The sequence below is a fragment of the Hippoglossus hippoglossus genome, chromosome 13 (genome assembly GCF_009819705.1).
Source record: "Hippoglossus hippoglossus isolate fHipHip1 chromosome 13, fHipHip1.pri, whole genome shotgun sequence".
In the NCBI taxonomy this organism is placed as follows: Eukaryota; Metazoa; Chordata; class Actinopteri; order Pleuronectiformes; family Pleuronectidae; genus Hippoglossus; species Hippoglossus hippoglossus.
The window spans coordinates 2248675-2261126 of record NC_047163.1 but is presented as its reverse complement, the minus strand read 5'-3'; the positions used below and the strand labels follow the sequence as shown (position 1 = coordinate 2261126).

Here is a 12452-nt window from a genome sequence, read left to right as displayed (position 1 = left end):
CATGTAAGACGCCTGTGTCAATAGAACTAATAAAACATACACAAAACAATAATAGAAAACAACAGCGAAGTGTTAAAGAGGAAATTGTTGGAAAAAAAAACAAATGAAAAAGGAATAAAACGTCATTTCATTTTTTGTCCTTTTACTGTGAAAGTATTTCCCGGAAGTGGTTCTCCTCTCTTCTGTGTGCATTGAGGCCAGCTTTACTGTTTTAACCGTGTTGCAGTACCTCACTTTGACCGCAGGGGGTTCAGACCCATGTTATAACTCATAGTGTTTACCTCCCCCTGGCGGTTATACTTGGAACCGCAGCTAATCCAAATAGTAACATGACGTCGATGCCAATAGAAGCGTGCTACAACTTCCGGTTGATACTTTCAGAATACAGTGACGCAACTGGAGGAAAACACAAGATAAACAAGAAAGGTCTGGAAATGTTCGTTTTTTTAATAAACACTAAAAACACAAAATACACAATAAAAACACTAGATACACAATAAAAACACCAGATACACAATATAACAGTTTCAGCGTCATCACAGTAACAACGCTTCTCTACGGTCCGTCGATCATTTGTGTCCTCTTTCCGCTGTGCTTCCTTCCGGTCCGACCCTTTTCTCCCTCCGGTGCCTCCTCTGTCTGCGGCTGCACGTGTGGATTTTATTCCGGTTTTCATCTTTAACTTTCACCGCGAGAGAACCTGGGTCCAGATGTCGTCGTCTTTCGAGCAGATGCGGACCAACGTGGGGGAGCTCCTCCGGGGCATCGACCGGTACGCGTGGTCCGGCACGACAACCGTGCTAACGCTAGCTTAGCCTGTGTGCTAGCGCCTAAGCTAACGTCAGCGCGAGTTAACCGCGGTTTAAGATCAAACCACGAGAATCAACCACCGGTTGAAACACGTGTTAAAGAGCCACGTGGTTTTCTAGTCAGACGAAGAAGAATATTTCAGTTTTCATGTTTTCATGACTGAAGCTAAAAACAGCTGCATCATCATCACCTGTGTTCTTAATAACGTGTGAAAGAGAAGAAGCTTCAGAGGCAGGTTCCTCACAGCTGGTTAACATCTGGCTAACATCTGCCCAGATGTGGACAGATGTTTTACCTGATAAGACCCTGTGTGGATCTTTAGGAGGGAAACTCAGGTGCAGGACAAACAGCAAAGAAGAGAATCGAACTAAACAGGAAGTCCACTAACACTCAGGATATTATAAATCCTCTGATGATGTTTTCAGGCAGGAATCAAACCTGTGTAATGAGAAGCACGACACCGGTCTCAGAACAGGACGATTAACTGAACAGACAAAATCTCACAGGAGACAAAAGACCAGGTTTTAATTAATAAGCAAGAAATACTGTTATTGTAATGAACTAACGTCGTCTCCTCGTCCTTCAGGTACAACCCAGAGAACCTGGCGACGCTGGAACGTTACGTGGAGACGCAAGCGAAGGAAAACGCCTACGACCTGGAGGCCAACCTGGCCGTCCTGAAGCTGTGAGTCACCGAGACAGAGACTCACACTCCTTCATTTACTGGTAGAAGACACGGGGGACGCTGAATTGACGGCTTCCTGTGAGACCTGGTGGATGTATCACGACTTCCTGTTTGCTGCAGGAGTCGTTAGATGTCTGCGTCTCTCCTCTGACAGTTTATTTCTCTCGTTGTTAGAAGTCTTGAAGTGAAATGAACGTTTCCATGATTCTTGTGTCAGTGATGAAGTTCAAACTGTAACGTGCACCTCTTCCTGTGCAGGTACCAGTTTAACCCCGCCTACTTCCAGGTGGCGGTGACGTCCCAGATTCTGCTGAAGGCGCTGACCAACCTGCCACACACCGACTTCACCCTGTGCAAGTGCATGATCGACCAGACACACGTATCCACTCGCTGCAGCTGCATCACTCCACTGAGGAGATTCCAGTCTGATTCCACAGTCACGACTGAACTGGTTTGATAAGTTGATGGTTTTGGTTTGAGACGAGAAGAGATAATCAGACGTATTTCAGGGCCTGAAGTGTGAGTGTATGATGTCGAGCAGCTTGATTTAAAACTCCTGTCACCTCCACACTCACACTTCACTGTCTCAGCCGTGCAGCACCGATAAGATAAAGTCCCTCTGTCGTCTGGATCACAGAGAACAGTCGGTGGTAAATGATTCTCAGGTGGATTCTTCTGTCAGAAGTAGTTTTAAGTTCCAGTGTTTCTGCTCCTTTCAAAGATACAATTACAAACTAATCTGGAGGAAAAACCAACGTTGAGTCTTTGTTTACAGTCGAGTCTGTTTGTGACCACAAGAGGTGAAATGGTGAGTTTCTGGTGAAAGAATATATGTAATGTAGTGTAGTAGTGTGTAGATGGGTTTGGGGGTGGGGGGGTGGGGGTGGGGGGGTGCTGTATGGGTTTGTCCCGGAGTCGGTTTCCTTGACTACTGTGTCGCAGCAAGAGGAACGTCCCATCAGACAGATCCTGTACCTGGGGAACCTGCTGGAGACGTGTCACTTCCAGAGCTTCTGGGTAACACAAACACACAAACACACACACAGAGACACACACACACACACACAGGATTTTCTCCATTTCCTGATGTCAACATCTGTTCTCCTCTTTGTTTGTGTGTTACTGTTGAATCACGTCGTCTTTGTCTCTGACAGACGAGTCTGGAGGAGAACAGCGAGCTCATCGACGGCATCACTGGATTTGAGAATTCCGTTCGCAAGTGTGAGTATCAGCGTCTGACTCGCGGCCGCGGACGGTTGATCCTCACGGCCATTTCTCTGAACTGTCTGGGAGAACAGGAAGTAACCGGGCATCACCTGTTGTTTAACTGATCTTCTTCTTCTTCTCCAGTCATCTGTCATGTAGTGGGCATCACCTACCAGACCATCGAGCACCGGTTACTGGCTGAGATGTTGGGAGATCCGCTGGGTGAGAACTTTGACCAGAAAAACACAAACCTTTACAGCCACTCAATAAAATATACAAGACCATAAACCAGTGTGCTTCCCCCTTTTAGAAAAGATTCTAATCAGTTTTTATATTTCATAATGACACTGAAACGCTTCCTGTCACTGACGAGCTGTGCGTCTGTGTCCAGACACGCAGGTGAAGGTGTGGATGAATAAATACGGCTGGACGGAGAACGAGGACGGTCAGATCTTCATCTTCAACCAGGAGGAGAGCGTCAAGCCCAAGAACATCGTGGAGAAGATCGACTTTGAGAGTGAGTGTCGCAGGTCGAAACAGACGAGACTCTGAATCGAGTTTGGAGACTAGAGATCGAAACACTCGCTTCAATTCAATCTGATTATTTTACACAGAAATCCAGACGTTCCTGAAGTTTCACTCTGAGTTTATAATTAGTTTCTGTGATTTTACTTTTAATCAAAGATCAATAATTATCCTGTGTTTCTTTTCTCAGGTGTATCCAGCATCATGGCCACATCTCAGTGATGCACGCGCACACAAACACACACACACACACACACACACACACACACACACACACACTTCAGTCGAGGCAGAAGATTCAAAGATTCATCCGCATCATTTGTTTTCATAGTCAAACTTTTCTCAATAAAAGTAATTTATCCTTTCCAGCCTGAGTCAGTGTTTGTGTTCACTTCGGTTTCAGGACGTGTTTCAATTCTTTTTCTTCTTCCCAGAAATGATTAAACTTCCTGGTGTGACTATTAAATATCCACGTCTGTTACACAACATTAATAACAGACATGGCTCAGTGGATTAAAGCTGATTCAGGTCTGATAGTTGTTGCGTTGTGTTTCCTTTGTGTGAAGTGTCGATGACTGGATGTGCGATTCTCTGTGTTTCAGTAGGATTTAAGTTTCACTGTGAGGGAACAGTCTCATTGATTTACCTGTAACTGACCAGCAGAGACTGAACTCCTCTTCGTCTGGTCTGACTGGTCAAATCTCCAGGAAAACCTCCGAGCAGCTCAGGGACGACTTAGTGAAGTTTAGCATTGATCCCATTTCCCTGTTTAACAATAAGAGTCGTCACTGGGTTCATCAAAAGATGAGAAACAGATTCTAATTCTGAGGATTTATGTGAATGTTCCACCTCCTCTTGTGACTGCTGGTTAGTGACTGCTGGTTAGTGACTGCTGGTTAGTGACAGCTGGTTAGTGACTGCTGGTTAGTGACAGCTGGTTAGTGACTGCTGGTTAGTGACAGCTGGTTAGTGACTGCTGGTTAGTGACAGCTGGTTAGTGACTGCTGGTTAGTGACAGCTGGTTAGTGACTGCTGGTTAGTGACAGCTGGTTAGCGACTGCTGGTTAGTGACAGCTGGTTAGCGACTGCTGGTTAGTGACTGCTGGTGAATCTCAGATCACAGCTGGTTAGTGACTGCTGGTTAGTGACAGCTGGTTAGTGACTGCTGGTTAGTGACTGCTGGTTAGTGACAGCTGGTGAATCTCAGATCCCAGCTGGTGACCTCCACCTCTGCTGTTAAAGCCTGAAACTAGAAGAGTTGAACTCTTAACATCAGACAGGAAACGTCTTTAGGATCTTTTGAAATCTCTTCAAGTCTTAAAACTGTTTCGATTGTAAAACTTAGTGTTTTATTCCCCTCTTATATCAGCTGATTTCTCTTTAATCACATTTTTTTCATTCTTTTAAACACTTTGTAACTTTTTAAAGAAAAGTGCTGTATAAAAAAAGTTTATTATTATTATATTTTTATACAGAGGATGCTGCACCTTGTTAAGATCGAACAAATTGTGATTTATGAATATGAGCTTTACAAATACATTTCATTGATTTATGATTCTCATTCTCATTCTGGGAGAAATGAAGTTACATTTTTAGTTTAGATTTGTCAAATTGTGTCACAAAATAAAAACAGCTGCAATAAACAACAGCTCTAAAAGGAGAAGTTGGACATTTAGTTAAATATGTTTATTTGCTTTTTGTCAGAGAATCAAATGAGGAAAAGTGAAACAACTCTTATCAAATCAGTTTAACATAAAAAGTGTATTCTAACTTTCCTCACGTGCAACAACAACAGAACTTTACGTGTTAATGTCTGACATTTAATTAGACGTTGTGGGCGTGTCCGATGAGCCGCAGCAGTTTCCTGTGCTCAGGGGGCGTGTCCTCAGTGTTTATTACCTGAGTTTATAAAAAGGAAGAAACTCATCTGAAGTACCTGAAGTACCTAAAGTACCTGAAGTATCTGAAGTACCTAAAGTACCTGAAGTACCTAAAGTACCTGAAGTACCTGAAGAATCCCTCCGGACCTCCGCCATGATCAAGTCGGTGAGTGTGTCCTCTGACAGCTCCCTCCCTCCGTACGAGGACGACCTGGACTCGATCAGTTCCGACGAGCTGCTCGGGTCCCAGTCCCGCCGGTGGCTCACGGAGCTGCTGACCGGGGACCTGCCTCCGGAGAGCGGGGACCTGAGCACGGTGGGTCGGGACGGGCTGTTCGTGGATTACCACTTTCCTCTGGGGGAGCTGGAGATGAGCTCCGGGGTGAAATGGAAGAGACCGAAGGTAAAGAAACCAAAAGTCAAACAGCTTCTTCTTCTTCTTCTTCTTCTTCTTCTTCTTCTCCTTCTTCTTCTTCTTCTTCACTGGGGCTTAAAACCAACAATACTGTGATAACTCCTTTAATTAGACATCTTATCACAAACTGTGTCTATGGGTCCTACACACTAAATACTCTGTCCCTGTGTATTTCTACTGTCTTTCGGTTGTAATGTGGAAGGTTTCATGCAGATGAACTGACTGCGTTTGAATCTTGTTCCAGGTGAATTTCATTTCAGCCTCTGCATACAAACCTTATCACAGTATGATTTATTCTATATGAATATTTCCATGTTATTCTACTTTGTTTTCCTTCTGTTTATTTGACAGATGCTATTAAAAGTTCAGGTTACAGAACATTTAATACACTTGGAAAACATGCAGCGTCATTCGAGATGAGAGTGAGCACCAGTACACGCTGTAAATAAAATGATAACCCTCATTAAACAGTCATTATGTTATTATCTAGTAATACACTGTCCAACAAGTACTTTAACATTTTTTAACTTTTACTTGAGTACTTTCACCCTGTTGGATAGTTTCTCATATGCTAATACATAATATTGTATGAGATACCAGATACACGTAGTGGTAAAACTGATTATTATCAGTTCAAACATGTAAGTGCACAGAAACAGACACACACTGGGCTTCTTATCCTCCCCCGTGGGGTAATGTACAGTAGGAGGACATTAGTACTTTAATTATTGTCAGGTACATGAAGTAATGTCTCAACAGAAAGAATAAATAATGAACAGTTTGTGATGGAAATTCATCTTGAGATTTGAAATAATGAAATTCTCAGACTGGAGTTGCCTTTGAGTCTTTTTAATAGTAAGCTCTGCAGGTTACACAACAAGCACGGGTGCTCAAAGTGGAACTGGCCACAAGTTCACAAAAGCCAGAACTTATACAAAGAGGCGTTTCATAAAACATAATATGAAAAAAAGACATGAAAGACATGAGTTCATCATCTGTGTCTGTCCGTCCACTGTAGCAGTTGGAAGAAAACATCGCCAAATAAGGGCATGCACCCTGTTTATCAAGGTCATAGCAGTGAGACATCACCAAATAAGGGCATGCACCCTGTTTATCAAGGTCACAGCAGTGAGACATCACCAAATAAGGGCATGCACCCTGTTTATCAAGGTCATAGCAGTGAGACATCACCAAATAAGGGTTCCATCCTGTCAGGTAGACAGTATCACAGCAGTGAGACACCGCCAAATAAGGGTTCCATCCTGTCAGGTAGACAGTATCACAGCAGTGAGACACCTGTTCAGTTGAATTTTCCACTACACATGTTTTTAAATAAACCTGATTGTTGCTTCTGATGTTCATCAAGTGGAAGTTAATTCATGAGAATTTATGCAAAAAATCATAAAGTGTCGTAAGTTATTTTTGAATCTTTACTACAAAGAGAATAAGTAACAGTATAAACACACCACTACTGCATGACAGTTAATTTCGTATGGGGGGGGGCACTAGTACTAATACACACATTACTGAGTAACACGGCCACATTCACAGTTTAACTCCTGAGATTAAAAACAAAACAAACGTGTCAGCGACTCTAATCTTCTCACATTAGTGATAAAATATGTTATTTAACATTTGATGCCTTCAGTAGAAAATCAAAAAAGATAAAGATAAAATAATGAAACTCTAAAAGAGGTGAAGAGAAGGTGCACCCGAGTTACCAGGTGACTTCTCCTGCAACAGCCACAGGTTCGATTCCGACCCGCATGTTCTCCCCATTTCTCACCTGCACTGTTTTCTCCATAAAGAAACAGAGGCCCGACAAAGAGAGAGATGAACATGGTGAACGTTTCTGTTACGTCCTGATGAAACAAACAGGAACCATGTGCTCACTCACAGATTCAACACAGATACATTTATACCAGTTTTAAGAACCAGCAGGTAAATGTAATAACAGTCTTTGTGTTTTACAGCCCAACAGCCTGGTGTTAAATCAGATTTACTGTTAGTGACTCACTCGGATCCTCTGTGAGTCAGACGAGACGTAACGGTCACAGCTCTTACACTCCTCTCCTCTCCTCTTCCTCTCCTCTCCTCTCCTCTCCTCTTCCTCTCCTCTCCTCTTCCTCTCCTCTCCTCTCCTCTCCTCTCCTCTCCTCTTCCTCTCCTCTCCTCTTCCTCTCCTCTTCCTCTCCTCTCCTCTCCTCTCCTCTCCTCTCCTCTCCTCTCCTCTTTATCCTCTCTCCTCTCTCCTCTTCTCTCCTCTTCCTCTCCTCTTCCTCTCTCTCTCCTCTCTCCTCTCCTCTCCTCTCCTCTTCCTCTCCTCTCCTCTCCTCTTCCTCTCCTCTTCCTCTCCTCTCCTCTCCTCTCCTCTCCTCTCCTCTCCTCTCCTCTTTATCCTCTCTCCTCTCTCCTCTTCTCTCCTCTTCCTCTCCTCTTCCTCTCCTCTCCTCTCCTCTCCTCTTCCTCTCCTCTCCTCTTCCTCTCCTCTCCTCTCCTCTTCCTCTCCTCTCCTCTCCTCTCCTCTCCTCTCCTCTCCGCTCTTCTCCTCTTTATCTTCCTCTCCTCTCTCCTCTTCCTCTCCTCTTCCTCTTCTCTCCTCTCCTCTCTCCTCTCTCCTCTCTCCTCTTCTCTCCTCTTCCTCTCCTCTTCCTCTCTCTCTCCTCTCTCCTCTCTCCTCTCTCCTCTCTCCTCTTCCTCTCCTCTCCTCTCCTCTCCTCTCCTCTCCTCTCCTCTCCTCTCTCCTCTCTCCTCTCTCCTCTCTCCTCTTCCTCTGCCTCTCCTCTTCCTCTTCCTCTTCTCTCCTCTTCCTCTCCTCTTCCTCTCCTCTTCCTCTCCTCTCCTCTCCTCTCCTCTCCGGTCTTCTCCTCTTTATCTTCCTCTCCTCTCTCCTCTCTCCTCTCTCCTCTCTCCTCTCTCCTCTCTCCTCTCTCCTCTCTCCTCTCTCCTCTTCCTCTGCCTCTCCTCTTCCTCTTCTCTCCTCCCAGAACAAGATAAAATCGTAGTGTCTGTTGAGTAAATATGTGTCAAATCCTCTTTGTATAAAATAAAAACAGCTTCTCTAAGTAGCCGCGGTGCGATGAAGGTCATTACAGACCTTTAAATGTGTTGTAGAGTGTATTTGCTATTTCTTGTGTAACTTCATGCACAAAACAACAAGAACACAGTTTGACTCAAAGCACAAACACCTCAAGGCTGATTGGTCACTTTATCCCCATATTGAGATCAGATACATAAACAATGTAAAAGAGCTTTTCTGCAGATCAGTACTCGCATTATATACAGAATACAGGGACTTCCACCCTGGACCTTCAGATTAAAAGTCTGCTGCTCTACTTCCTGAGGTTCCCTGGCTCTGTGTTTAATGTATCAAAGTACATCGAGGAACCATTGCAGTGTGAATTTATAGATGATGCAAACAGGAAGTATAACATCAACTGCTCCTTTCCTTTATGAGTTTGTCTTTGCATCTATCCAAGAAGCTGATTTTTCAGTGATGTCATTTTGCTTTGACTGAGCCTGAACAGCTCCGGTGGTCGAGCATCAGACTTTAAAACGGACGGTTCAGGTGATGAATCAGAATTGAACTAACGACCGTCTGAATCGGAACGTTCTCTAGCACATGGACCTTATCAGGCCCCTGAAGGTGCACGGGTCCTTTGAAATGTTACAGAAAGTGGAAGCATTGAATCTTCTCTTGGGTCATAACCCGCCTTTCTACCAAGCTTCAGTAGCATCCATTCACAGGTCCTTGTGTCCTCCTGCTGACAGACAGACAAATAGGTGGAGCTGATGATTTCCAACATATTAATGCCAACATCTGTACGTATGGATTTCATAATAAAGGCCTGAGTAGCTCAGTCGGCAAATCTGAGGGTCCAGGGTTCAAGTCCCTGTTCAGGTGAGGGATTCTTGTTCAGACAAGAATATGCATAGAATGTAGTGGTATGTCCTCTGGTTTGCATTGAGCCGTCAGTCCTGAGGCATCAGTCCTCTCCAGTGGGTGCCACTCCCCTCTCTCCCCCTTTCACGCTTCATCTCCATCAAACAAAGGCAAAACATGTCCCCCACAAACCTTTAAAGAGGAAGTGATGCAGGTTGAATCGGATGAAAACCAAACATCAGTGCAAGTTGTGAGTAGTTTGAAGTTCTTTTCTTAAACCTGGATCTTGGTCTTTTCTTCGAGGAGAATTCAGCAGAACAGGTTCAGTTATGTGGAGAATGAGGTCTGAGAAGATTTAGTTTGATGAGGTGAACGCAGAGATGTGAAAACTCGGCCCCTCGTTCACCTGCCTGTTCATCAATCCTGTTTGACTGGTGCAGGCACACACACACACACACACACACACACACACACACACACACACACACACACACACACACACTGTAAACACACACTGATGTTCACAACACGTCTTATAGGGGTTCCTTGGTTCATAATGAAACATTATCACACTTCTTCTTGTGATGTGTTCTCACTTTGTTGGCTTGACAGTGGGTGTGACTGTTTTCACTGCTCGCTGTGTTTGTTCTCACTTATCATCTGCAGGTATTAATTCATCATGAGTTTCAGTCTCACAATCTGAAAACCTCATTTGAGTTCATGTGTTTCTGAGGAACCAACGGTATCTGAATTCAGTTCAGATTCCTGCAGCTCCACTGTTTGTAGGTCTATGAATCTGAGTTGAGTTTTTATAATGAACTTCCATATTCCTCAATACATCAGAAGAAAAGTCAAAGTTTATTTTTCAAACCAATCCCCTGCTGATTCCAGGAGCTGTGTCCGTCACCCCAGTTCATCGTGAAAGGAGCGACACGCCTGGACATCCGCCAGGGAAAACTCAGTAAGTACACAACCACTGCAGAGCTACACAAAACAGTATGTTATCACATGATGAGTCAGCCAAACACGGAACAGCTGAGTGGCTCGGTGAGGTGACAAATTATTATATAATGTTCATCTCAAATAGAAACAGTGATAATCTGTGTGACTTGACACCTTCCTGATGCTCTGACCTCTTCAGACGACTGTTGGCTTCTTTCTGCCATCGCTTCCCTGGCTGTGCACCCGTCCCTACTGGTCAAGGTGGTTCCTCTAGAGCAGAGTTTCCAGAACGGATACAACGGAAGCTTCACCTTCAGGGTAAATACAGTAAACACAGTCCCTGGGAAAAGGCTGCATGGGTGACCGGTGCAACACAGACGCACAATCCTGAGCTTTGAAGCAGGTCTTTGTTGTTGTGATGAACACTCGTCTCCCTCCGTAGTTCTGGCAGTACGGTCAGTGGGAGGAGGTGAGGATAGACGACTTGTTGCCGACTCAGGACAACAAACTGTTCTACCTCAGCTCCCCCGACAGGAACGAGTTCTGGAGCTCACTGCTGGAGAAGGCCTATGCCAAGTGAGTGTGTGTGTGTGTGTGTGTGTGTGTGTGTGTGTGTGTGTGTGTGTGTGTGTGTGTGTGTGTGTGTGTCTGTGTGTGTCTGTGTGTGTCTGTGTCTGTGTGTGTGTGTGTGTGTGTTCCTGTTCAGGTGTTGATTCATGTTCAAAAATCCTAGATCCCAACTGTGTTCAGTTACGTACCATAAAACTGAATATGTTCATGTTTTCTTAATAAACCAACGTCAAGTTAAAGCATTAAATTCTATATAAGAAAACTCTAAATTAGACTCAAGCATTTATTGCTGTAACAAACCTGTGGTGCTTCTCCAGCTACGTACCCAGAATACACTTCATCATCGGATCAGAACATGAACAGTAATTTGAGTCTCGTCCATCTGGTCCAACACTTTGCTCTGCAGACTTTCCTGCAGATTACAGTCTCACTTTAATGTGAAAGACTGTTTATCTGAGCATCTGTTCATCTTCAGTGTTTTCTCAGGAAATAGAATTTCTCTCGGGAGCCTTTGTGATCTCAGTTAAACTTTCTCCAGTTCCCTGTCCGTGTCCCCCCCCCCCCCCCGGCTGAACCCTGTCTGTGCTCCCTCAGGCTGAAAGGTGGCTACAGAGCTCTGGACATGGGCTTGCCTCACGAGGCCATGGTGGACATGACGGGCGGCGTGTCGGAGGTGTTGAACATCTCCTCGCTGCCCAGAAACACGCCGGCCTTCCTCAAAAACCTTCTGTCTAAAGGAGCGCTCATCAACTGCGCCAACTGTCAGGTACAGTGATAAAGATCTGACTCGTTTATGTCCCTGCAGACAAACCCTGATTCAGAGGAAGATGATGAGTCATGTTGTTGTGTGTTTTCCTTCTGTCCTGACTGTGGGTGGATGTTTGTTTTTTCCAACCAGGGTACTCTGGAAACAAGGAACGAACTGGGGATCATGTACAGACATGCCTACTCTCTGACAGCAGTAGAAAAGGTAACTGTCCCTAAACGAGGTGAACTAGTGTCGGCTCAGATTCTAATTGATTCGATCTCACAGAACAAAATATCTCTGTTGAGATCTTAAAATGAATCCTGGCGGCAGCTTGGCGCGACAGCCTGATCTCCACCTTCTGAGTCTGATGCACAAACGTCAAGCTGCATAAACAGATGCACACATTAAGTTCACCTGCAGGAGACCTGTGCACCTCCCTTTTCCTCGCACTGCCCTCACGTGTCGGCTCCTCTCTGTCTCTGCCAGGTGAAGACGGCATATGGCACCGTGGACTTGGTGCGAATCCTCAACCCCTGGGGCAACACAGAGTGGGCGGGGCCCTGGAGCGACGTGACAGGGTTGGTACACACCTGCATGAGCCAGATTAACCGGATTCATTTACTACTTATCTTTGTTAAGTGTTTAATGACAATAAAAAAGAACAATTTAATTTCTCCGTCTCAAACTACCTGAAATCGTGTGTCTGCGCTTGCAGGCGTGTCTCAGTCTCATACACTGTATTTATTATTTCTATTAATCTTATATTTGTATATTTACATGGATTTATA

At 44.6% G+C, this 12452-nt stretch overlaps 4 protein-coding genes across 7 annotated transcripts in view; all 4 read left to right on the top strand.

Moving 5' to 3' along the window:
- LOC117773272 (spectrin beta chain, non-erythrocytic 1-like) overlaps window positions 1-12452 on the top strand; it is a 750817-nt gene that overhangs the window by 363084 nt on the left and 375281 nt on the right. The gene's annotated exons all lie outside the window — the stretch shown is intronic.
- si:ch211-14c7.2 overlaps window positions 1-12452 on the top strand; it is a 432059-nt gene that overhangs the window by 404546 nt on the left and 15061 nt on the right. The gene's annotated exons all lie outside the window — the stretch shown is intronic.
- On the top strand, window positions 587-3594 carry eif3k (eukaryotic translation initiation factor 3, subunit K). Of its 4 annotated transcripts, none has more exons than XM_034605147.1 (8): window positions 588-772; window positions 1397-1495; window positions 1754-1874; window positions 2438-2512; window positions 2650-2716; window positions 2846-2923; window positions 3093-3218; window positions 3417-3594. In XM_034605147.1, the coding sequence occupies exons 1-8, from the start codon at window positions 711-713 to the stop codon at window positions 3446-3448; spliced, it is 660 nt and encodes a 219-aa protein (XP_034461038.1). In that variant the 5' UTR covers window positions 588-710; the 3' UTR covers window positions 3449-3594. The 4 variants fall into 4 exon arrangements, with proteins under 4 accessions (XP_034461037.1, XP_034461035.1, XP_034461038.1 ...); XM_034605145.1 differs by having other exon boundaries at window positions 2435-2512; XM_034605146.1 differs by lacking the exon at window positions 3417-3594 and having other exon boundaries at window positions 587-772; window positions 3093-3268.
- zgc:85932 (uncharacterized protein LOC405875 homolog) overlaps window positions 5152-12452 on the top strand; it is a 15174-nt gene continuing 7873 nt past the window's right edge. The window contains exons 1-7 of the mRNA XM_034605084.1: window positions 5152-5509; window positions 10296-10365; window positions 10546-10664; window positions 10789-10922; window positions 11511-11682; window positions 11815-11886; window positions 12151-12242. Of these exons, the coding sequence (XP_034460975.1) occupies window positions 5261-5509; window positions 10296-10365; window positions 10546-10664; window positions 10789-10922; window positions 11511-11682; window positions 11815-11886; window positions 12151-12242 (908 nt within the window). The 5' untranslated portion in view covers window positions 5152-5260. The remainder of the gene's footprint in view (window positions 5510-10295; window positions 10366-10545; window positions 10665-10788; window positions 10923-11510; window positions 11683-11814; window positions 11887-12150; window positions 12243-12452) is intronic.

What these genes read in the sequence shown, in the direction of transcription:
- eif3k (XM_034605144.1), top strand. Translation starts at nt 711, where the DNA reads ATGTCGTCGTCTTTCGAGCAGATGCGGACCAACGTGGGGGAGCTCCTC. An exon ending in AACCTGGCCGTCCTGAAGCT is followed by an intron (nt 1,496 to 1,753) that starts GTGAGTCACCGA and finishes CTTCCTGTGCAG; the next exon opens with GTACCAGTTTAACCCCGCCT. An exon ending in GTCACTTCCAGAGCTTCTGG is followed by an intron (nt 2,513 to 2,649) that starts GTAACACAAACA and finishes TGTCTCTGACAG; the next exon opens with ACGAGTCTGGAGGAGAACAG.